The sequence below is a fragment of the Octopus bimaculoides genome, chromosome 18, assembly GCF_001194135.2.
Source record: "Octopus bimaculoides isolate UCB-OBI-ISO-001 chromosome 18, ASM119413v2, whole genome shotgun sequence".
Taxonomy (NCBI): Eukaryota; Metazoa; Mollusca; class Cephalopoda; order Octopoda; family Octopodidae; genus Octopus; species Octopus bimaculoides.
In genome coordinates, this window is record NC_068998.1 from 27,590,791 (window position 1) to 27,612,904 (window position 22,114).

The 22,114-nt window shown below is 33.9% G+C and overlaps 2 protein-coding genes across 3 annotated transcripts in view; one reads left to right on the plus strand and one right to left on the minus strand.

The window, feature by feature from the left end:
• Positions 1-14,001, plus strand: part of LOC106876442 (mini-chromosome maintenance complex-binding protein) — a 14,510-nt gene extending 509 nt beyond the window's left edge. Inside the window, exons 2-15 of the mRNA XM_052974200.1 lie at positions 2,225-2,304; positions 3,711-3,893; positions 6,058-6,154; positions 6,809-6,982; positions 7,084-7,160; positions 8,687-8,784; positions 8,910-9,064; positions 11,066-11,189; positions 11,783-11,900; positions 12,459-12,624; positions 12,709-12,842; positions 13,269-13,433; positions 13,675-13,763; positions 13,845-14,001. Of these exons, the coding sequence (XP_052830160.1) occupies positions 2,225-2,304; positions 3,711-3,893; positions 6,058-6,154; positions 6,809-6,982; positions 7,084-7,160; positions 8,687-8,784; positions 8,910-9,064; positions 11,066-11,189; positions 11,783-11,900; positions 12,459-12,624; positions 12,709-12,842; positions 13,269-13,433; positions 13,675-13,763; positions 13,845-13,968 (1,784 nt within the window). The 3' untranslated portion in view covers positions 13,969-14,001. The remainder of the gene's footprint in view (positions 1-2,224; positions 2,305-3,710; positions 3,894-6,057; positions 6,155-6,808; positions 6,983-7,083; positions 7,161-8,686; positions 8,785-8,909; positions 9,065-11,065; positions 11,190-11,782; positions 11,901-12,458; positions 12,625-12,708; positions 12,843-13,268; positions 13,434-13,674; positions 13,764-13,844) is intronic.
• A 77-nt stretch (positions 14,002-14,078) lies between these two features.
• LOC106876443 (interleukin enhancer-binding factor 2 homolog) overlaps positions 14,079-22,114 on the minus strand; it is a 14,214-nt gene continuing 6,178 nt past the window's right edge. Inside the window, exons 5-15 of one of the 2 annotated variants that reach the window (XM_014924992.2) lie at positions 20,415-20,540; positions 18,457-18,559; positions 17,868-17,933; positions 17,529-17,645; positions 16,954-17,032; positions 15,357-15,444; positions 15,208-15,269; positions 14,908-15,022; positions 14,728-14,815; positions 14,457-14,607; positions 14,079-14,170 (exon numbers count right to left, since the gene is read on the minus strand). In XM_014924992.2, coding sequence (XP_014780478.1) covers positions 14,462-14,607; positions 14,728-14,815; positions 14,908-15,022; positions 15,208-15,269; positions 15,357-15,444; positions 16,954-17,032; positions 17,529-17,645; positions 17,868-17,933; positions 18,457-18,559; positions 20,415-20,540 — 990 coding nt within the window. In that variant the 3' untranslated portion in view covers positions 14,079-14,170; positions 14,457-14,461. Of the gene's footprint in view, positions 14,171-14,456; positions 14,623-14,727; positions 14,816-14,907; positions 15,023-15,207; positions 15,270-15,356; positions 15,445-16,953; positions 17,033-17,528; positions 17,646-17,867; positions 17,934-18,456; positions 18,560-20,414; positions 20,541-22,114 lie in introns of both variants that reach the window. The other variant, XM_014924991.2, reaches the window with a different exon arrangement.

A 22,114-nucleotide genomic window follows, 5' to 3' on the forward strand; every position in this document is an offset into this window, starting at 1 on the left:
CCACCACGAAACTTGATATGCTAGAAATAACAGCTAAACGCGGACAATCCTAAATCTATTCACAAGGCATTCGTTGTCCTGAGGCGATTTGCTTGAGGTGCTGCACAGTGGGATCGAATCCCAAACTGCATGGTCATAAAGCATTCTTCTTTATCACAAAGTCATTCCGGGTCAGGCCAAAATCCATTGGTACCGATACAATTATAAAACTGAAGAATGTTTTTCTATCCTATAATAATTCAAGACTGTTCAATCAAAGAATTAAAGTGTTCTGTTGAAAAAATAGCTGAGCCTAAAGAAAGTATTATCTTCCCTGACAAAGTTAAATTCTTTGGTCTTAATGCAAAAAGCAGGGGAACCAGCTAATGAATTTCTGAAGGTTCTAATATCCAAATATTTTACACTTGTAGTAAATGATTTGATTCTTGGAAAGTTAAATGAGCAACTCAGTAAATCAAATTAAAATTTACAGCCATTGGCCTTTTATATCATTTAACCCATTAGCACTCAGATTATTAAATGCTTATTTATTCACATTGTTTTGAATTAATCTTGCATTATCTTGCAGTTTTGAGATTTTGATGGTGTCATTGTTTATTTTTAGAATGACACTGTACAGTACATGTGAGAGGACAGATCTGGCTGGTTTGAACATAAAACATGCAGAATATTTGGGCCGGAATTGGCTGGTTTAAATGCCAAAGGGTTAAGTTTTGTCTTATGAACAAAAAGAAATCCTTTGCAGCAAATTGGAGCCATGTCAACATATGCACATCAAAATCATTGTATTAAACTAAGTTTGTCTGTAATATTAATGTTAAATGCTATGAATTCTTAAAAAGTCTGCTGATGAGAAAGTAACTTTGAATATTAGTTAGACAACAAATGATGATTTACATTGGGTTAATTGTAAGTTGAAATGCTGATTCTGGTGCAGCATGTTCCATGATTTTGGTTTCACTATTAACAAAGTTATCATTAATCATTTAAAAGCCTTTAGCATTTGAACCAGCCATATCCAGCCAAAATATTCTACCTGTCTTGTACTCAAACTGGCCAGATCTGGCCTCTCACACCTACCCTATAATTTCACTCTGCATATAAAAAAATCACATTATCAAAATTTCAAATCTATGAGATAATGCATGATTAATTTAAAACAAAGTGAAAAAAACAAGCGTTCCATTTGACAAAGTAACCTGGATACTAAAGGGTTAACCAAATGATTAAACATTTACACATTTTATGATCATTCAAAACTAGAGGTGGTTAGTACAACTTTGCTTGACTTTACAGTACTTCAACTTTGTTGTTAATAGCGCAAACACTCTGAAAGATACATCATATTGCTGTTTCCAATTATTTACATCTGAAAAAAGTTATAACACCAAAATTTCAGTAATCCTTTTGGTACCAGACTGCCCCTGGCTCTATCATAAAGACTTCCCATTTTAAAGTGGTCTAAATTAAAGTCTTGTGTCTAAATTTCATACTAATTTATGTTCCCAACTTGAGTTTAATAATGACAAATTATTGTAATAAATTCTTCACTATTTGAAAATTAATTGAAACAAAATTAATGTATTTCAGATAACAAAAGAGTTAAAAATAAAATTTGCTCAGTGTATGCAGTCTCGGTATACATAAAATAGGAGACTGAAAATGAACTTCACAATCTTCAAGTTATGAGAATTATAACTGTATGAAGATGTCAACATTGCTCTGGTCCAAATGCTTACAATAGAATATATTCTGCTTTAGCATTTAGATTACTCCATCAAATATAATGCTTATTTATTTATGCTTTTGAATTAATCATGTATTGTAGCTTAAAGATTTCCTTGATGAGGTGATTGTGTGTTTTAGGATGAAAATTGTTGGATGTAAGAGGCCAGATTTGGTCAGTTTGAACAAAATACATGTAAAATATTTGGGCCAGATCTAGCCAATTTCAATGCTAAAGGGCTAACTGAGTGGTTAATCGACTTAAGTAAAGTTGTAAAGAAAGTGTTGTATAGCTATAACTTGAAGATATTTAAAAAGAATGAGTAGACAGCCATTTCATAAATATTTATCCTTCCACAAGCTAACCACCTCTGTCTTACAAGCCATATCCAAATAATCATTGTACATTTGTCTCTTTAACTTTTGCTTGCATGAAAAGTACTTCTAAATTTTGAATGCTTTTTTTTTTTTTACCTATTATTTCCCAAAATACTTTCAGATCAACAAGGTTCATTGAAGCCAGAATCAGTTTCAGACTATTTTAGGAAAGAACTAGAAAAGCCATCACTTGCAGCACAAGTGAGTTTTTTCTTTCATTCTTTCTTGTGTTTTATGAATTTATTTTAAAAATTTCCTCAGTCACGGAAGGATTGCTGCTGGAGATTATAGTTTCTAATTAATCATTGAGTAGAGAAGGAAGAATATTTATGGTTGTGTGGTAAGAATTTTAGCTTTCCAACCACTTGATCCAATGTTCAGTCCCACTGCTTGGCACCTTGGATAAGTGTCTTCTATTATAGTCACAGCCCAACTAAAGCCTTATGAGTGGATTTGGTTGGCAGAAATTGAAAAGAAGCCCATTGTGTGTGTGTGTGTGTGTGTGTGTGTGTGTGTTACTGTCTCCTTGCCTGAGCATCATGTGTTGTAAGCAAGAGTCCCCATCATGCAAGTAGTATCCTTCCAATCTTTCATGAAAACATGTCTGGTTATGGAGACACGCTTATTTATTCACATTGTTTTGATTTAATCATATATTATCTGATAAAGTTACTTCCCTTGAGTAAAAAATAGCCGTCCCAGTTAAAGTTGCCATTTCTTAGTAGCTATTCTTGACTTAATCTTATATTGACAACTAAAGAAATAAGAAAAATAATTTGTATGAAAAATTAGGATTGAAGCCAAAAATTATTGAAACAGTTTAAACTGTTATCTTTTATCTGTTTTGGTCATTAGACTGTGGCCTTGCTGGGGCACTGCCTTGAAGAACTTCCAGTCGAATCGACCCCAGTAATTTTTTGTGTGTAAAGCCTGGTACTTATTTTATCAGCCCAGCACTGGTCGTCAAGTGGTAGTGGGGGACAAACACTGATACATAGGCTCACACACACATAGTTATGGTATATTCGATTAAGAATGTAGTAGAGTTCAGTATAAAGTTCATCCACCTTCAGGTTGACCCCTGTGCTATCTAGTTGTAGTATTATACATACTTCCAGGTTTGTGTTTGGGCTTCTGTTGTGTGTGAATAGATAATTAAAAAAATTGGAGTCAACAAGGAGGATTATGGTTGGACATTTATCTTCTAATCGCTACAATTGTTTCCACATAATGTAGTTCTCCAGGCATGCAGGTACTTGATTATGCAACCGTTTCCCCAGGTGATATGTAAATATTGTCTCTATAAGTTCATATTCTCAGCTTCATAAACATCCTCTCTATCTGTCACTGAGTTTATCAGGGTGTGTTGTTGCTGAAGGGATGTTGGTAAATGTCCAACTGTACTCCTTATTGTTGACTCTAATTTGTTTCAATTATATATATGTACACACAATGGGTTTCTTTCAGTTTCTGTCTACCAAATCTACTCACAAGGCTTTGGTCAGCCCAAGGTGCCATGTGGTTAGGAAGCAAGCTTCTTGCCACCTCTGCACCTATAAAATTTCTTTGTACAACAATGTGAACATGGGATGTTTTGTTTTGTTTAGGTGAAATCTGTCAACTCCACAGCACTTCACGACCTGATTCCCAACTCTTTAGTGCGTTATCGATGTATGGTTCAAGATATGTTTGATCCCGAATTTTACATGGGAACATACAAAATAAAGGACCCCTGCACAAAACAAACATTTGTTAAGTGTGGAATGTACCGTGATGTGGCAGAATGCAAGGTGAGTTTTAAAAAATTTTCTTTCGTTCATTCAGCAGAGACAATTTATAATGTATTGCCTAATATCATTATGTATAATTGCATGAAAGCCCCCACTTCTGAAGTTTCTGGCAATATGTTGAATAAGTTAGCACATTACATAACTTAATTTGAGTTCAAATCCTTCCAAGGTCATCTTTGTTTTTCTTTCCTCCAAGGTCAATAAAAGTACCAGTCAAATACTGAGGCTGTTGGTATCAAGTAACCCCCTCCCTTCAAAATTGCAGGCCTAGTTCATCATTATCATCATTATACATCGGTTTCCCATGCTGGTATGGGTTGGATGGTTTGATCGGACTTGGTAAGGCAGGAGCTGCACCAGGCTCTATTGTCTGTTCTGGCATGGTCCCTATAGCTGGATGCCCTTCCTAATGCCAACCACTCCACGGAGTGTACTGGGTGTTTTCATGCCAAACCAGCACTGGTATCAATTCTGCTGTGACAGACAAGTCTTCTTGAGTACAGCAAGGTGCTAGATATCTCAGTCCTTTGTCATCTCCTCTGTTAGAAACAGTTATTATGCAGCTTAAATCACTATAGAGTGTAGCGCTTACTAAAGATGTTTTGAGAAAGCCATATTGTAGATTCATGAAGCCTATATCACAAGAGAATATTTTAATGTGCCACAAAGAAACCTTTTGAGCTAAACTATTCTGCCAGTGTCATTCCTCTGTTTAAGAAAGGGTGACCGCATGTTACCTGTCAACTATAGTCCAGTCAGTCTTACTAGCTGTATTGCCAAACTAATGGAATCCTGTGTCAGAGAAACAGTCTGAAACATCTGGAATTCTCACAGAGTTACTCAGCTCTCGCAATTTGGATTTATCCCTATCTGCTGTGATCAACTTATCGAGTTTCTTGAAGACATCACCTGGGTCACTGATGGCGGCTCATGGGTGGATGTTGTTTACCTTGTCTTTACTAAAGCTTTTAATTCTGTGCCACACAAAAGACTTATGGCAAAACTCTCTGCAATGGGTGTGAAAGATGATCTTTCTAACTGATTGGAGTCCTTCATTCTCAACTGAAAAGGACAGCATTCTTCACCCTATTAGATGTCATCTGGTGTACTGCAGGGATCTGTTCTTTGTCCCCTTTTGTTTGTTGTATACATTAATGACATAGATGCTAACTTAAAGAATGCCACAGTGCTGAAATATGCAGATGACATCAAGCTGTACCTTGAGATGAAAAGGACAGATCCTGAACACTATAGATCTTTCCTGCAATTTGACCTGGACACAATGTAACAATGGATTACAGGCTGGCAACTCAAGCTGGCTGTGGACAAGTGTACCACCATGCATTTTGGGAGGAAAACCCCAGTGTCCACATACTCTCTCCACAACACTAATACCAAGAAGTCTTCTTGTGAACATGACCTGGGCATTAGTCAGCAGTGATTTGTGCTGGACAAAGCACATCTCTAAAACTGGCAAGAAGGCTGAGGGTGTTTTGGCATCACCCAGCAAGACCTTTGTCAGCTGCCCTCCAGCTATCGATTTAAGGCTGTATATGGTTATGGTGCAGCCACACTTGGAATTTGCATCACCAGTCTGGAACCCCTATTTTGCTCAGGACATTGACCTCCTGAAACTGTTCAGAGACGTGCAACCAAGCAAACACCCTCCATGCTCTGAACACCTTGCTTCCCTGGGCTTAGATACATTAGAATTATTAAACTTTTGTGCCAGTAACTACCTTGTGCATCTTTTTGAGCTCCATGTGTCTAACACGCGTGGGCATGCCTACAAAGCCAGAAAACAGCACAGCTCCCATGACTTTCGGAAACATTTTTTCACACTCAGAGTTGCTGAAGCATGGAACAAACTACCTGCATCAGTTGTTAGTTGCCGAGACATTGCAGCCTTTAAAACCTCCATGCTTCCTGAAATTCGCCAACACTACGCCTGATACCCCCCCCCCCATATGCATACACACATGTATATCATGACTCATACACTGTTCACTTTCCTGACTTTTGTACATAATTCTATGTACTATACATGCACCTTTGATGAGTTGTAGTGCACCTGAACACTATACATAATAACTTCATTATTATTATTATATTATTATTAAAATATTTGATAGAAACTTTTATATATGTTATATTTTTGTTTTAGCCTGAAGAGATTGTGACTGATAGTAATCAAATTGTGATGCTTGACCGACAAACCCTTTACTGTATTCCAATCCCAGCTGAGACACAATGGGTGAAAAAAATATCCTTTACCATTGATCTACAATTTTATGACCTAAATAACTTTTTCTGATTATTCTATAAATTCTATTCTTAGTAGTAAAAGTCTTTAATAACTGTCCTACCAGAATAAAACTGAATGTTTTTTTAATCTAATTTGGTTCTGTAAAGACAGGTTTAGCCTAATACAGGTTCTGCTATTTATTGAAATGTTTCTGTTATATAGCTAATGCTGGAGGTTTGTAAATCTATATAGTTATTCAAACAACACAAATAACAAAATATGCACTTTTGATTTCTAAATCGCAAACCAACAACTTGTTTACATTCATTTTTCTCTAACAAAGTTATTAGTCCTTAATGACCCCCCCCCCCCACTACTTTGCTATATGACATTGCTTATTTTCGTCTTTACAAATTGTCCTTAGTGCTAACCTTATGGTTGTATAGAGTTTAATGTTGACAAGGATGGCTACTGTAAGTTTAGAGATATACTTTGACTAGGACCATTTTACTATCACAGTATTTTGACTTGTGATCAGAACTATAACCTGACATTTCTGAAAATGGTTCTAAATAAGAAAAATAAAACAAAACATTGAAAATTATGTCACAAAGCTTGAGTGATTTCTCTAATTTCCCTGTGTGAATGCTTTTAGTACTTAACTCTTTCCAAGGATATGCTGAGAAGGAAAAAACAGTGTCTTCTGAACTTAGTGCTAGTGCTAGTGGATCCCTGAAGAGACCCCATGATGATGTGGATGATACTGAAGATATGGAATGTACAAATCCACATGACACAGAAATGAATCCAGAAGACAAACGCAGCAGACAAAATATCTTTGAAGGTTTTAAACTTTAATTTTTTTTATAGTCAAATTAGGAAGAGCTTTGTTAAATGATTTCTTTCTGAGTTAATAACGTATTTCTTTTTGGTTTTTTTTCTCAGGTCAGACATCAACTACTTCTCCACTTGATTTGAACTTTCCTCTTCCAGGTGAGACTGGTCCTGCATGTTTAGTTAAGGTAAAGTTAAATATAATTTAAACATATTTTCCAAAGAATCATCAAGATTAGATTAGTAGGCCATTGTGTTATTGTAGAGCAGAAATGTAACTGTTTCAAGCAAAAGGATGCTATTGGTTATTTTATAATTATGAAGATGCTGGGATTTAAGCAATAACAAAATAAGAAATTTGTAATTGTCTTTGTATGTATGTGTGTAAGAAAAAAAACATATTAAAATAGATTATCTTTCACATACTCTTTTTAAATCACTCTGTTGCCCTAATAAAATTCCTTACACATATGCATAAACATACATACACTCAGCGTGAGCAATATATGTGTACAGACAGTGAGAGAGAGTGGTAAATATATATAGAGAGGGGAAAGTTTACAGTGAGAAAAGTGAAAAATGAAAGAGATAGACGAGAGAGATCTTTTCTATTGTCACAGATTTTGAAATAATTTTCAAATTTAGTATATTGATGTACTTTTTCATGCTGAATTCGATTTTGTGATTCATTTATTCCTGAACAGTTTTAGAAAAACGGTAGAGAGGTTTAAAGTTTGATCTTTTACCCAATCTGAGAACAGAATTCGGAAGCTGGCATTTTTTGTGTGATAGCTGTCAATCATAAAATGAAAGTAAACATTATAACAAAGTTTTAAAACAAAATGAAAGCAATTATGTAATGAAAAAAGAGAGATGGGGACAGAATGTGTGAGAAATAAAGTGTACAAAAAGAGTGATAAAGAGTGTGGTAAATATATAAAGAGAGGGGAAAGCATAAGAGAGAAAATGTGATGGTGATATATAGAGATTGGGAGATTTGTCAATCTAAAAGTGGAGTTATTTCTCATAGAAAATTATATTTTTTGATTATCATTTACAGACAACTTCTTTGGGACACAGATTTAGAAAATCAAAATTCATGTTTTTTGAGGATGTACCATTTCAGGGCCTTTTGGGGCTAAACACATATACATAACCACATACCCTCGCATTTATATAGATGTTTTTTTGAATGTCTTCAATTACTTGGTATGTACATACACACACACACACACACATACATATATAATTGTGTACATAAATAAAAAATTTAGAACAAGGAACAAAATTCCTTTCAATTTTAATTGGAAAAAAGATATTAGTTTTACTACTAGAGTGAATGAATAAAACTAATGTTTTATTTACATAATATAAATCTAATTATAATATTATATAAGTCCTTGCCTTCTTTGGTAAATGACATAAAAATTTAATAGAGGGCATTAGCTCATAATGATAGTTAAATAAAGACAAATATTGAATAGAATAGAATGAGACAATAATACGGATTATAAACCACTCAGCAAAATTAACTTTGTGTAAATGTGTGTGTGTGTTGCTTTTTTTCCCCTCAAAACATGATGGATCTTGTTAAATACAGTTGGGAGAGATTTGTTTTTTTGGTTTTCGAATGCTAGTAGAATTTGATGCTTACAACATTTTTGGTTACTTTTTCTTTACAACCTAATAAACTAAATATTTGCATTTTTTGTAGATTTATGACAAAGTTGATAGCTTGAAAGTAAATGATATGCTTGAAGTGATAGGTATATTATCTATAGACCCTTCCATGGTAGCTGATTCACCAGACTTGTAAGTCATTTGTTTGTTGTTGTTTTTTTACTTGTTGGGTTTTTTTTTTTTCCTTGGTGTTTTCTGACAGAAATTCTTTTGCTTTTCCATATAGATCTTTTAACTTCTCCCTTGCTGTATTTTAGCTCAGATGACATTGAAGAAGGAATGAATTCTACAGCTGTTGAACATTTACCACCACCATCTCTGGTTCCACGAATACATGCAGTGATTGTCAACAAAGTGGAGCATAACAATCCGTGGCTTACTAATTCTCTTGACAAAGACAGTCAAGAAAAAAGTTTGTATTTCTGTTTACTCTGACTTTCTCAATCAAAACCACTGTTAGTGTTTGTTAATATTATTAATGTTTGGTTAATCCTATTGTTTAATATCCTTACTGACTAATATTGTTTAGTACCATGTTAATTGGATCATTGTTTAAAATAACAAAAATAGATCAAAGCAGTTAACACAGTTTGTCATGGGGAACAGAGGCCCATTATTAAGTAATCTATGGTTTACTCTACTGTCTACTGCTTCATTAATAAGAAGACTAGAGTTTGCACCCATATCGTTCTTCTTTCTTCACGATGTTGCTGGACAATTTTAAATCTGTCTTAATTATGTCAAACACAGCAATTTGCTTGACCCCTGTCTATCTTTTCAGTCTTCACAGGCCCACCTCATATGAGTAATATTGGTTTACACCAGCCTCAACAATTGATAGCTCTTCATTCCCTCTTATTTCTTGACAGTTGAAGAAAAATAAAACCTAAACATGCTAGCTTTCTTTTCAGAAAGAAATAGAATCTATTAATAAGCAACTTCAGAGTTCTTCTGAAATAATTTATATAAACACTAACATAATTTGTAACTTAGTATCTTTCTTTTGAAGCTTCAGACACAGAAACACTACTAATTTGAGGAGGAAAGTCTTGTTTTTTGCAGTTTACAAAACTGCTTTCCGATTGATAAGCAGAGTTCATGAAAGTTCACATCAGTATTTTTGTTCAACTATGAACTGCAGTTTGCCAATAGCTCTGTCTTTTTTTATATATCACATTAATATGCAACTGGTTTTCTGATTTAAAAAGAAAAAAGGGATCTATTTTAAAATGGGGGCCACATTTTTCATTAATGTTTTACGTAGTGTTTTTGGTACGGAAAGACTTTCAAACTTCGTATACTTATCTATTTTGTGTTATAGAACAGAAAAATATTTTTGTGTTCGAATTTATTTCATGTAAAAAATTATCTTATTTCGATAATTTCAACCAATCACTGACAAGTATTCAGTTGTTTACATTTACTCCTTTGGCTGATTAAGCGATGTAAAGCGTATTTAATCTCCATACCTTCGTTTTATTTGCTTTAACTCTAACCCTAGGGTTAGGGTTAGGGTTAATTGTTTCAGAATCGTTTGTTTATGTAGTCGGCACTTAATGTATATCGGCTGAATGGACGTCAGTGATTGGTTGAAATTACAGAAATACGACAACTTTCACATGGAATAACTTATGGATTTCTTTTTTTTTAAAGAAGACTAAAAGAAAAAAGATGTTTTATATGACACATTCTACCAGTGTTCCAAGTTTCAAAGTGTTTCGTTAATGAAAAATGTGGCCCCCGTTTTAAAAAAGATCCGAAAAAAGATAAATCATCCATTTTACAGTGGTTCATGTTTAAATTAAATCCTTGTCACAATTTTATGTTGAAAACTTTAACTTGTTTCAAACTCCATTTTAATGAGAAGTTACTTCTCCAAGTTATTATTTAAAAAATAATTAATTAAAATACTTGGTTAGTGTATTTCATGAAATATCTGATTACTAAAGCATTGAATTTGGTCTAATCTTTGGGTCAGTGTTCATGTCCACATTAAGTGGATTCATTGTTTAATATTATATATAAAACATAATAAATGAGTATTTGCATATATACGTACAGGTATGTGAATACCTATGTCTACCTGTATATATAGGTGCATACCTGGGTACAGGACATTGCAAACAAACGTAGACAAAAAAAAAAAAAATAATAACCAGAGTACAGAACACACACAGGCCACATAGAGAACATTTTCCTTCATCAGCTACCCCCATTCTAACACAGGCGTTTCGAAGAGTATATATATATATATATATAGCTTTTTGAAATTATTCTGGTATATTTTCTATAAATGTATTTTGTGTATATTACAAACTTATCATTTCCACTCTAATTGCATACAATCTTTTTTGTTAATGTTTATGGTCATCTAATGTTACATGTATTCTATTTAATATTGCTTGTTTTTCAGTTCTTGCAGAGGTTGGAGAAGATCTGAAGACACTCCGAAGACGTCTTTTGGAACTGTTGCAACAGGTGACACTTGGAGACAGTTTGGCTGCAGAATATCTCCTCTGTCATTTAACTTCCTCAGTGTATGTATGTCTCCACATAAGTCATATTCTCACCTTTATGGAATACTACTCTATCATTTGCTCTCCACAGAGTATGCATATGACCATACGAAACTTACCGATCTCATTTAGCTCTTCAGTGTTTGTGTCAATGGAACAGTTCTCTTTCATTTACTCTGCACATAGTACGTAACCACACTGAACGCTTCTCTCTCATTTACTTCCTTCAGTGTATTGCACTCTCAGTTGCCAGGAGCATGGTGTGTTCTTGAGCAAAACACTTCATTTCACATTACTCTAGTGCTTTATGGGGACTGGCATGCCAAAGAATACACCCAACATTTCCTCCACATGTCATGAAAGCAACTAAAAGAGGTTGAGGTGGGATTTGTACTCCAGCCTCATAAAAACCCTTACCAGCAATGACTACCCAAACAGACCCATGGGCTGGAGGGTTGTCACCGCAGTAGGGAATCACCAACAAATGGTGGATGAAGCAACAAGCTGTCATTGCACATGCCCCCATACTACTACAAATGTATGCATGTTATTTTGAATTTTTTTTCTACTCCAAACTTTAAAATATAAAAACCCTGCTAAACTTTAAATTTCAGTTACTTTTCATCTGGCCTTCTTCCAATTGGTAAACTCTCTTTAAATCTGAGCCGAGTTCCCACATCTCTTGGATATGCCAAATTGCTGCACCAGTTTATTTCTTCCCTTGTTACCAAGGTAATTAGATCACATTAATTAATTGTAATTATTATTTTATGCCTGCTTTTCCATGCTTGCATGGGTCATTATGGTCTAAAATCTCATTTGGAGTTTACAGAAAATAATTTGCCATGGTGATTTTTGGAATTCTGGCTCTGTTGTTCAGTTTTTAACTTTTTAATGGTTTGAAATACCTTTATTTGTTAGTCATTTGACTGTGACTATGCTGGGGCACTGCCTTGAAGGGTTTTAGTCAAACAAAATCAATCCCTGGACTTATTTTATTAAGACTGGTACTTATTCTAGCAGTCTCTTTTGTCAAACTGCTAAGTTACAGAGACTCAAGTGGTAGTCGGGGATAAACATATATATGACAGGCTTCTTTCGGTTTCTTCTACCAAATTCACTCTCAAGGCTTTGAGTCAACTTGAGGCTATAGAAAACAACACTTGCCCAAGGTGCTATGCAGTGGGATCGAAACTGGAACCATGTGGTAGGGAAGCAAACTTATTACCATATAGCAGCATGTGTATTCTAGGTTTTAAAATAATTCTTCAAATGTAATCTATTTTCCAGTGTTACATGCTGCCACTGAGCCTGAATTATCTCAACGGCAAGCTGTTCAGCCCTCAGAAAGACTATTCCAAGAATCGTTTAAAGACCGGTGTATTACAAATGAGCAAACAGACTCATCTCATACTTGATGAAACACAACTAGAAGCTGGGCAGCTCAATGTTGAAGGTAGTTTTCAAGTTACTGTATTTCATTCCATTTTTGTCTTATTCTCTGAGTATATGCTATAACTCTTTTTTATATATTTTTCAGGTCATAAAAACATCAAAGCATTAGAAAATGTTATTCGCTTTCAGAAGATAGAGTATGATTTTGGCTTCTACCAACGAGAATATGAATCTAATATTGAAGTCCTTTGCATTTCTGAAGGAAAGTCTATTTTACCTGTAAGTAATCTATCTATCTTTCTCTCTGTAGAGGATGCAGACATTAATGATTTTTCTCTTTCAATCAGCTAAAACAGGCTTGGCTGTATTGTTTAAGAAGTGTCTTCAGGCTCAATTCTATTGTGCAGCACCTTGGGCTATTTTGTAACTCTCTTTGGCTGCCCAATGCCTTATGAGTGAATTTGGTACAAGGAAATTGTAAGCAGCCTCCATATAAGCTACAGTTTTAAAAACCAGTGAAAAAAAAATCCCTTACTTAAAATAACATGTAAAGAGTATTGACAGGAAGAGCATCTAAAGTTTCGCCTCAAAATCAATTCCAAGCCATGCTAGTAGGGGGTGGGGTCATTAAAATGAACATATAAGTGTAAGTTGTGTACTGGCCCTGACACCTATAATTACTTAATCTTGTGTTCATTTCTTTAGGCAGATGTTCATGTTCCACTTGACATTAGCATAAGATATGAAAACCTGGACAGTTATTTTTCTCATCTGAATAATGAACTGACTCCAAACCTGGTAAAAAAATTCCAAATCTACCTTGGTTTAGTGAAAAGAATGGAATATACTCTAGAGAAGGAATTTGAACAGGTAAGAAAATGATAGTTTACTCTTTAGCATTTAAACAGACCAAATTCAGCTCAAATATTCTACAGCTAACCTCTCACACCTAACTTACACTAACATTCTAAAAGTAAACAATCACATCATCAAAACAATCGGAATAGAAAAAAAGCATTGCATTTGTCAGAGTAATCTGAACACTAAAAAAGTTAACTTTCTTAGACACTTGAGGATTTAAATTAAATTTTGTGTTTTTCTATTTCCCTAGTTTGTTCAGAATGATTTCATTAGTATGCGAAAAAATGACAGTAAAAGTATTACTGAAGATGGATTACATTCTTTGCTTAATCTTACACGGTATGTATATCTTTATAGTATTCTTGAAGAAATATTGTATGAATGTTTAGACTACTAATAAGTAATTTCTTCTCTTTTCAGACTTCTCACTATGAGTTGGGGCCTTCCTGGTCCAACAGCAGAAATGTGGCAACGTGCCAAAGTTCTAGAAACTTCATGCAGAGAACGGGTACCACAGCAAACCCAAACACTTCAACCTCATTAGAAATATTCTTAATAAACACATTATTGCAATCTATTGTTGAGCTGTTTATATTTATTACTTAAAACATGGATAGAATCTAAAAGAAGAAAAAACCCAACAAACAACCTGGATAAAATGAACTAATGTTTATTTTGAAATGAATAAAATGATGGTGGAATACTGATGAGTTTCTCAACTGCTAACTAGTTTAACACCAAAATGTCTGCAAAGAGAGAGAGAAAAAGTAAATCAGCATCTTTCAAATGATGTGACTGAAAGAGTAATAAATTATTTACATGTGACAAGTATATTAAACAAAAGGAAACTTTCACCACCTCTTGAAAAAAAAAAGTTAAACACAAAATTATACATAAGCACCAAGTCTCAAAATCTCTTCTGGTGTAAGAAAGAAATTGGGTTTCTCTTTAAAATGGCTATTTTAAAGTAAGCTGTCCTTCATAATTTCATAAAATGAAATTGGATAAAGAGATGAGCAAGAAGTTATTTACCTGAGTTATTGTGCTTCTGAAGTTTCCATGCCTTCTTCTTCAGCACCCTCTTCTGCATCCTCATCCTCTTCTTTCTTCTCTGGTTTTTCATAGGCTTTGTCTGATGGTGTAACCACAACTCCTTCCCACACGCTCATTTCTACAGCAATGTCTGAAACAACCGAACCTATTATTAGCTAGAATACAAGGCTTAATAAGGTTTCATTATTACATACCTTGGTCAAGTTTGTTGCAATATAAGTGAGAGTTACTGAAACATTAGATTACTTACTTGAAGTTCCTTCTAGCCCAAGAATTTGTCGATAACCTCCATGACTTAGGACCCGTAACAGAGTCTGCGCAGTGAAGCAAACTTGGTCCTGCAAGAATTTAGAATTTATAAAATGAGAGGGAAAATTCTCCGTTAAAAAGAAAAACTTCTATTCTATAAATATTTCAAAACTGTACATACCTGTTGTTCAAGTGTCATTACTGTGTGTACACGTACTGTACCTTGTTCACATGGATCAGTTATTCCAACTGAGCCTGGCAAGAAAAAGCCAGCTGCCAGAAGTTGTAAACATCGTCTACATAAAGAAAGCAAATAAGTTATTTCTTAGTTTCAAAGAAGTTAAGAAATTATGAGTATAAAATTTATATATATGGTTGCTATCTTCATTTAACTAATTTTGATCAACTCAGCTTAACTAGCACATAATCAGTGCAGAATTAGACAAGACTCATTAAGAAAAACAATGTTAAGAAGTCTTACCTGAAAGCTACATTAATAGGAAGTGGTTGCCGTGATGGGTTGTTCATGATGGCATAATGAGCCTGGAAATAAACCAGATTATTTTATAGAAATAGGTCTTTTAAGTTAGACAATAAATGAACAAAATAATTGAAAATGTGTTAACTTACAAGCAGATCTATAATCCAGGGTGTGAGAGGTTCTAGTCCTTGGAATCGGTTTTTTAAGTCACGTACTAAACGTATCAACACTTTGATACTACAAATAAATGAAAATATAAAAATAGATTGTGCTTTCAAAGGAGTAAAAACTATGAAAATGTTACTGACTTTCTGCTAAATTATCATCATTTATTTATGTTCACTTTTCATGCTAACAAGCTTGAAGAATTAGGATTTGAGTTAATTCTTATTTGGAGCTTGTGCTTTCTATTTTGGAATGATTTCTAACACTGGATGCCCTTTTAATGCCAGTCACTTTTCAGAATGTATACAGTTCATTTTATCTGTGGCAACAGCACTAGAGAAGGAGACTGTCTTGCCCTCAGCAATGAGTTTTACACTGTTATCCTGGTACCAGTACAAGAGGTTGCTTTGTCTTTGGTAAAACTAAAGAATCCTCTCAATTCTTTGTTCCATATGGTCATGGGAAAGTGACAGAGAGTAATAGGGGATTATGATTAATGGAGGAGTAAGAGGGTGATATGGGAGGTAACAATAGAGACAGCAATGTGATAGAGGAAGAGAGAGTAATATAAATCTAGTGAGTGATAAAGGAGGAAGAATAAAAATGGTAGAGAGATTGAATATAGATGGGTCTGATGCTATCCCTCGTGATTTGGTATAATCGGGAAAGAGTGATGGTAGCAAGTGATTGAATATGGATAGATCCAAAGGTATTCTTTGTTACAATAACAGTTAATGATTCTTATTTCTTCTTCCAGTAATAGAACTTATGAAATCATCAATGTTTGGGTGTAGCATGAAGTATCATACCCCAAACATTGAAAAGAAAATATCAAAATTCTATATCTAACATGCTGTTGCCACATTCTGTCATAACCAAATTATCTGAAAACAATGTGTGTAGATGAAATCTCTTTTCCTATGAATAATCCATCATTTTAATGTCCATTTTCCCATGCTTGCACAGGGTAGTTGGAATTCATTGAGGCAGATTTTCAATGGCTGGATGCCCTTCCTGCTACCAACACTCCTGTTTCCAAGCAAGGAATACTTCCTCATGGGTAAACAGGGTTTCATGTAAGACCACCTCCTTAATGATGGTATTTGTTTAAAACTACTGGGCAATATCAAAACATGGACACACACAATGGGGTTCTTTTAGTCTCTATCTATGAAATCCAATTCACAAAACTTTAGTCAGTCTGGGGCTAGAATAGAACACACCTGCCCAAAATAAAACAAGCTAATGATGTTCTACACACCAACAGTTAGAAAAAGCAAATGTAGTTTACCCTTGATTCACCTATGATCAAAAGTTTTCTGTAATGATTCAGAGATAGTCTACCCAAGTTATAATTTAAGAGATTCAATTGATATTTCTAATAAATTAAATGCAGTTTGTTAGTGTCCAATGAGAAGAAAATTTCAAATATTTTTCAACAGTACACCATCATACCAATCTTATTCACTTTAAGAAAAAAAAAGTTCTGATTCTGCTGGTGAGATTACTCTTGAAACTCCTTTGGAAGATGTTTGTAAGAACTTACACTACAAACTCAAAGATATATATTTGTATAATCACCTTGAATGTGAAGCATTTTCTTCAAACCATCGAGCATGTCTGATTGCAGCCAAGTGACCTTGCATGGTTTTACCATCCACTGTCAAATATAGAAAAGTTGCACTAAAATAACAATCAGAGAAAGATAAGATAATACACAAGAAATTGCCCCTTTGGAATCCAAATAAGAGCTGACAAACCATATGTAATAATAACAATGTGTTTTGAAATACAATATTTTGAGAAATCTAGAATATAATTTACAAGTTAATTGTCCTATTTTATATCAAGAGACACTTCATTTCATTATAACACATCTATGAAAAGGCATTAAGCTGGTAGAATCATTAGCACACTGGACAAAATGCTTAGGAGCATTTCGTCAAGTCTGCTGCCAAGGTTGACTTCCATCCTTTTGGGGGTCAATGTAATCAATGAGCTTCCCTCTAAATTTCAGACCTTGTGCCTATAGTAGAATGGATTATAACAGATCTACAAATACAGTCCAACTAACAACTGTGTAAAAATATGACAAAATGGAAATATTGCTGGAACACAAGTAATAAGCAGATAAACATAGAAGAGTAGTTGCTTACAATGAAGTTCAGGATCCAGCTTTTTCAAGTTTGGTGGGATTGTAGTAATCAAACATTTTACGGAAACATCTGAATAACTTATTTCAAAACCAGATTCATTGGTTAACATACTGAGAACTAAAAAAAAAGACAGAAACCAATTTCAGCTAATGTGGATAAATAATCAGGAAGATATATATATATATAAAAAAAACTCTAAATATTCAGAAAAATTGATTTAATTAATAATTGTCTTTCAACTTCTGTAAGTTTATAAACATTTAGATTTACAGCTATATACAACCATATACTTATTTAGAAATAAATTATGAAGCAACAAAAATGAAAACATATACTGACCTTCATGTGGATCAGCAGTGCGTAAATCATCGGCTACTTTATTGCCCAATGCAGCCACTGCTTCCTCTGTCCAAAAATGACATTTAAAAGCATTTAATAGACATTTAGTAAATATTAGAGAATTGGCAAAATAACAAATCAAATATATATATAAGTTTATTTGTTAGCATAACAATGGCAGTCCTATACAAGGACAAAGTTACTGTCTTTTAGCCCCAGGAAAACATGACACACATATATATATCATCTCAAAAGAGAGGACAAAAAACTGAGATATCTGGCCCCTTGCTGTATACTCAGCAACCCCCGTCCTCTACAGCAGAAGTGTTAAGGCTGTTCTCCTTGAAGAGGATTGGCATTGTGTTGGTGCCATGTAAAAAACACCCAGCACACACTGTAAAGAGGTTGGCATTAAGAAGGGTATCCAGCTGTAAAAACCTGAGCCAAAGCAAACTGGAACCTGGTGCAGCTCTCCAGCTTACCAGGTCATGTCAAACCATCCAGCCCATACCAGCATGGAAAAGGGATGTTGATGATATCTATATATATGTGTGTGTGTGTGTAAATTTAGTTTCACAGTAAAACTTACTTGTTGGTAGAGTTTTCAGGATGACAACCATATCAGCCACATTGTGACCTGCCATCATTGTACCTTTCTTGTGAGACCCAACTTGTCGTACTTCTTCAATTTGCTAAAAATAAAAAAAAAATGTATTCTCTAGTAATCAGGGAAAATAATTAACACTGACACGAAGTAAATGTGAAGCCTTTATGCAGTTACTCAATTTGCTAAAAATAGCAGCTGAATCTCATTCAAATCACACCCTACTATCTTATATGGGGGAAAAAAAAAACTGGACAGAATGGACTCAGCAAGAATGCTTTTGATCACAGATCTTTGTATCAATACTGGTGTGGGGGCTAATTTGAAAGTAATTTAAGAATTCTATTGACTAGAGCCTCAATGGAAGAATTTAAACTGAAACTGTAAACATTGTAACAAGTGATGTTTATACAAGTTGTAATAGTTAAGTAGGTCTTATGGCACAGCAATCTGTAGATTAACCACGTTGCACCTTGTTATGCAGTAGCAGCAATTTATATGAAAGAAAAAGTGATGTGACAATCGGTGTATATTTTTGTTTTACCATCCTATGACATGAAGCTTTGGTGGTTGCACAAGTGAACTACAATCTTGATCCCTTGGAGTCATTCTATAGTTCCATGTTGGCTATAGTTGATTAAGCATGACCCACAATCTCAGGTTCCTAGCTGGGAACTACATGAAGTAGTAAATTGTATAGAGTGCAAGGTGACAGTTGCTGTTCCTTTGCAGTTATTTATAAAATGTGTCCAGACCACTTTAAGACAGCAGCAGGGTGATTTAGCTGCTATTTTTTGACAGTCAGCAACCTCATTGGTTTTACAAAAGGTAATTAATTTTATAACTCTTAGTTTTTTTGTTTTTTTTAAATCTTCCTTGTCACCATAAATGGCTGAGTGGTTATATTACTAAACTTCTGTTAACCAATTGATTAGGATTTAATTCCACTCCAAGTGTTTTGGTGTGTAATCAGGTTGTATTTGAAGTTTTACAGGTTTCATTTTACCTAGCTGTCAGTAATAAGTATTATATTATTTACATGTGACAGACTGAGTATATTAAGCAAGAGATTTATCTCGAAAATGCTTAACCACTCCTCAAGAGAAAAAAAAAAAATACACATGCACACACAGAAGCACCATGCCTTAAAACCTATTCTGGTATTGGAGAAAAATTGGGTTTATCCTTAAACAGATTATTTTAAAGTAAGCTGTTCTAAATTATTTCATAAAGTGGAACTGGATGATGAAAGTGAAGAGTAAAACAATTCTAAGAACAGCCTGCACCATTATTGTTGATTTATAAAACAAAAAAATTTTAAAAAGTCAAGCTGTGTTAATGCTGCAGAAAATTTCTTCCACTTGATACAATAAGGAAATATGATAATGGTGTGGTTTTATTAATTTTGTAATTCCTTTATACAGTTTAAACTTATTCCGAGACATGCAGCATTTATATAAAACTATTTTACTGTATTTAAATGTGTTTAATTTCATTGAATTTGTGCAACACCAGCCAGCGGAGTGGGAAAAGAGTAAATGTCATATAATGAATCGACTGTTGCTTTCAATATTGCAACTGATTCAGCAAATTATAATTTTACCATAAGAAAGCTATGGCCTCAACAATCATTGTGATCTAAAAAGGCCTCATCTTATTAAGTCATAAATTTCAACTCCTCAAATCGTGGAAATCCGAGTGGCTTTTCTCATAAAAATGTTGATTAATTAGGTATATTTTGAAAAACCACCTTTTTAGTTACAATATTTTCCAAATACTATTGCGGCATACACTACACATAGAATACAAATTATATCACAAAAATATTCATTGTTCTTTTAGGCTAAAGGTTACTGTAAGCAGGCAGAATACCCAACATGAAAATTTCTTGCCAACAGCAGATCTGTAATCTTAAATCTGAAGTTAATAAATATTGAACTTACTGCTGGCTCAAATGAAGCAGTTAGAATAAGATTGTCCATCACTGTCTGAATCTTAGTGACTAGTGCAAGTACAGCAGATTGTTCTGATGTGGATGGTGTCAGATCTTGATTACGTTTTAACAAAGCCTAAATAAACAGAGAAAAGACTGATAATGCATTAAGTTAATAACATAAGATTGACAATTTCAAATAAAAATCATACTTATAAAACTCTTCATTATAAATTGGCTGTTCAAAGATTTATATACAAGGAAAGGAAAAAATTTAAATCTTTTCAAATTTACAAAGCAGTATAATCTCAGTGGTAATATTCTAGAACCAGCATGGGCAACCTTTTTTGAGACATGGCTCACCAGCAAGCAGGCCACGCTACTAAAAATATTCAATTTTTGGCTAGCATGCCATTCAGTGACTCTGCAGTTTACCCATGACTCTTGCAGACCATGGATATATTCAAATATTTCATTTAACATGTGCATTAATAAATAGTGTCACAAACTTAAGTATTAAAGTATGACATGAAAGCATTATAAATCAAATTTTATTATCCAAAGCAGAAAACCTGTTGAATATTATATTTACATCAGTTACAAATGACAGTAACTAAGACAATGCCTTTCCATCATTCAATGATGAGGATTCAGTTGTTCAATCAACAATTACCTGCTCATGAACTAACATGTAAGTGACTGAGCATTCCTCAGACACGTGTACCTTTTACATAATTCTCAGCTAGAATCAGCATAACACACTATGTGATGAGGCGGTCACATAGCATCTCCCTAATTTCACTCACAAGGTATCAGTTGACCTGAGACTATAGATAATGGCATTTGCTCAAGAGGCTATGCAGTGGGATCAAACCCGGGAATTTGTGGTTGTGAAGTAAACTTACCATTTGGCCATACTGTGCCCACAACTAAGGCAGTAATGCACACAACATAGATTACAGAATGTTATATTGAAAACATTTATTAAACTATTACATGTAATGAAATATAACTGCCAGAGACACAGACACTAGAAGAGTTTATTCATCAGTTTTCTCATTCATATTGTGATAACTATGACTATAAGAAAAATATTCATTGTTTTTCCTCTAAATTAATGGTCTATTCTCACAGTAAAGTGAATAAAACCATTTGTTTTTCAAGATACAATATATTATTTATGTCTTGCAAACAAGACAAACAAATTTATATTATTTATATATAATAAACAATAGTATTGGATTGAGACTAAAAGGAATAATCCTTTAAATCATAAGTCTTGAAAAAAGGATTTTTTTCTTAACTTTACTGTGAGTGTATAACATTAATTTCGGAGAGCAAGAGTGAATATTTTCCTTATCACTAATAAATAAGTAAACTGATAGGGGCTATATATATATATATATATATATTTATTTAGGGTATATTCTATTTGGAACATAGTGGCGTACAGTTTAGGGCCCCTGAAAAAATTTTGCTTTAGATATATGTATCGGTATGTATTACAAGAAACTGTTTCTTTCTCTAACATAGTTCAACCTACACAAGTTAACATGTGAAAAACAAAATAGGAATTTTGAAAGAAATTTCTATAAAACTAGTCTTTAAACATTGAATGGGTGGAGGTGGCGACCAGTATAAAATAGTAATCAAAAAGATCCCTAGATAAAAAATGGTTGAGAACCCCTGAACTAGATCAACTAGCAAAAA